The 2,500-nt window shown below is 52.3% G+C and overlaps 1 protein-coding gene across 1 annotated transcript in view; it reads right to left on the bottom strand.

Annotated features, from left to right (window-relative positions):
• Window positions 1-2,500, bottom strand: part of taf9 (TAF9 RNA polymerase II, TATA box binding protein (TBP)-associated factor) — an 8,887-nt gene that overhangs the window by 3,842 nt on the left and 2,545 nt on the right. Inside the window, exon 3 of the mRNA XM_078266426.1 lies at window positions 1,686-1,822. Within this exon, the coding sequence (XP_078122552.1) occupies window positions 1,686-1,822 (137 nt within the window). The remainder of the gene's footprint in view (window positions 1-1,685; window positions 1,823-2,500) is intronic.

Consider the following 2,500-nt stretch of genomic DNA (forward strand, 5'->3'; position numbering starts at 1 on the left):
GATGCCAGAGCAGAAGAGACAGGCTGGAGGAAACCACAGGAAGGGTCCAATGTTTGGAATCAGTTCAAACGTAGTTAAAAGGAGAACTCTGGACAGCGTGTCTACTGAAAAACCAACTAGCTTAGCACAATAATAGCACGACACACACACACACACACACACACACACAGAATCACACACACACACACACACACACACACACACACACAATCACACACACACCCACACACACACACACACACACACACACACACACACAGACCCACACACACACACACACACACACACACACACACACACACACACACACACACACACACACACACACACACACACACACACACACACACACACACACACACACACACACACACACACACACACACACACACACACACACACACACACACACACACACAGAATCACACACACACCCACACAGAATCACACACACACACAGAATCACACACACACACACACACAGAATCACACACACACACACACACACACACACACACACACACACCCACACACACACTCACTCAACAGAAAACATTTCTCATCCGTTCCACGATGAGGACCCGACTAAAGTAAATCACGGAGTCGTATGGACGAGGAAACAGAGACAAGAACATACGTAGCAGTGACCACGGTCGGATCTAAAGAGACGACTGTCCCGTCAAACATTGATCTGAATCTTACGTACCTGCAGTCCTCCAGAGTAACCCTAGGGGGACACATACCCCCTGCAGTCCTCCAGAGTAACCCTAGGGGGACACATACCCCCTGCAGTCCTCCAGAGTACCCCTAGGGGGACACATACCCTCTGCAGTCCTCCAAAGTACCCCTAGGGGGACACATACCCCCTGCAGTCCTCCAGACGGACACATACCCCTCTGCAGTCCTCCAGAGTACCCCTAGGGGGACACATACCCCTGCAGTCCTCCAGAGTACCCCTAGGGGGACACGTACCCTCTGCAGTCCTCCAGAGTAACCCTAGGGGGACACGTACCCCCTGCAGTCCTCCAATGTACCCCTAGGGGGACACATACCCCCTGCAGTCCTCCAGAGTACCCCTAGGGGGACACGTACCCTCTGCAGTCCTCCAGAGTAACCCTAGGGGGACACATACCCCCTGCAGTCCTCCAGACGGACACATACCCCCTGCAGTCCTCCAAAGTACCCCTAGGGGGACACATACCCCTGCAGTCCTCCAGAGTACCCCTAGGGGGACACGTACCCTCTGCAGTCCTCCAGAGTACCCCTAGGGGGACACGTACCCTCTGCAGTCCTCCAGAGTACCCCTAGGGGGACACGTACCCCCTGCAGTCCTCCAGACGGACACATACCCCCTGCAGTCCTCCAAAGGACCCCTAGGGGGACACATACCCTCTGCAGTCCTCCAGACGGACACATACCCCTGCAGTCCTCCAGAGTACCCCTAGGGGGACACATACCCCTGCAGTCCTCCAGAGGGACACATACCCCTGCAGTCCTCCAGAGTACCCCTAGGGGGACACGTACCCCTGCAGTCCTCCAGACGGACACATACCCCTGCAGTCCTCCAGAGTACCCCTAGGGAAGAAGTCTGCACCTCTTTCCGTGCGTGCACCCCCCACCCCAGATGTAATGTAATTCTGTGGGAAACACTGTTCGGTATATTTTGTGTTTATGTTTTTGCTTACGTCTCGTGGCGGCGGCGAGGTGAAGGACTGGTCCATGCGGCACTGGATCGCCAGTTTGATGTCGTCGGCGTCCACGCTGGACTTCTTGGCGTGTGTGGCGTAGATTTTGGCGTCCTCGATGATGGTCGTCACGTATCCTGTGAAGAGAAAACGGCGGCTGATGAGGATCTGATGGAGACTCGATACGAGGAGAACATGAGATAACGTTGTTGAATATGTTGATAAACAGATGTTAGGGTTCTGAGTTTCTGCTGCTTTCAGTATTCTGCTAAAATACAACAAACTGCTTGTTGGAGTTAAAACAAATGAAAGGAAATCATCTCCAGCTTTCTGTTATTGAACATTGAGTTGAATAAAAAAGGCAGCGGAGGCTCCACGCAGAGCTTTCACCGTAGTCTACGAAAGTGGCCTGAAGTTTATACTTGCTGCCTAATATTCGTTAATATACACACAGAGACACACACAGAAAGAGACACACACACACAGAAAGAGACACACACACAGACAGAGACAGACACACACACACAGACAGAGACAGACACACACACACACACACACACACACACACACACACAGACAGACACACACAGAGACACACACACACACACACAGACAGAGACACACACAGACAGAGACAGACACACACACACAGACAGAGAGACACACACAGACACACAGAGACAGACACACACACACACACAGACAAAGACACACACACACACACACACAGACAGACACACACACACAGAGACACACAGAAAGAGACACACACAGACAAAGACACACACACACACACACACACACACACACACACA

Source organism: Sander vitreus, chromosome 13 (assembly GCF_031162955.1).
Source record: "Sander vitreus isolate 19-12246 chromosome 13, sanVit1, whole genome shotgun sequence".
NCBI lineage: Eukaryota > Metazoa > Chordata > Actinopteri > Perciformes > Percidae > Sander > Sander vitreus.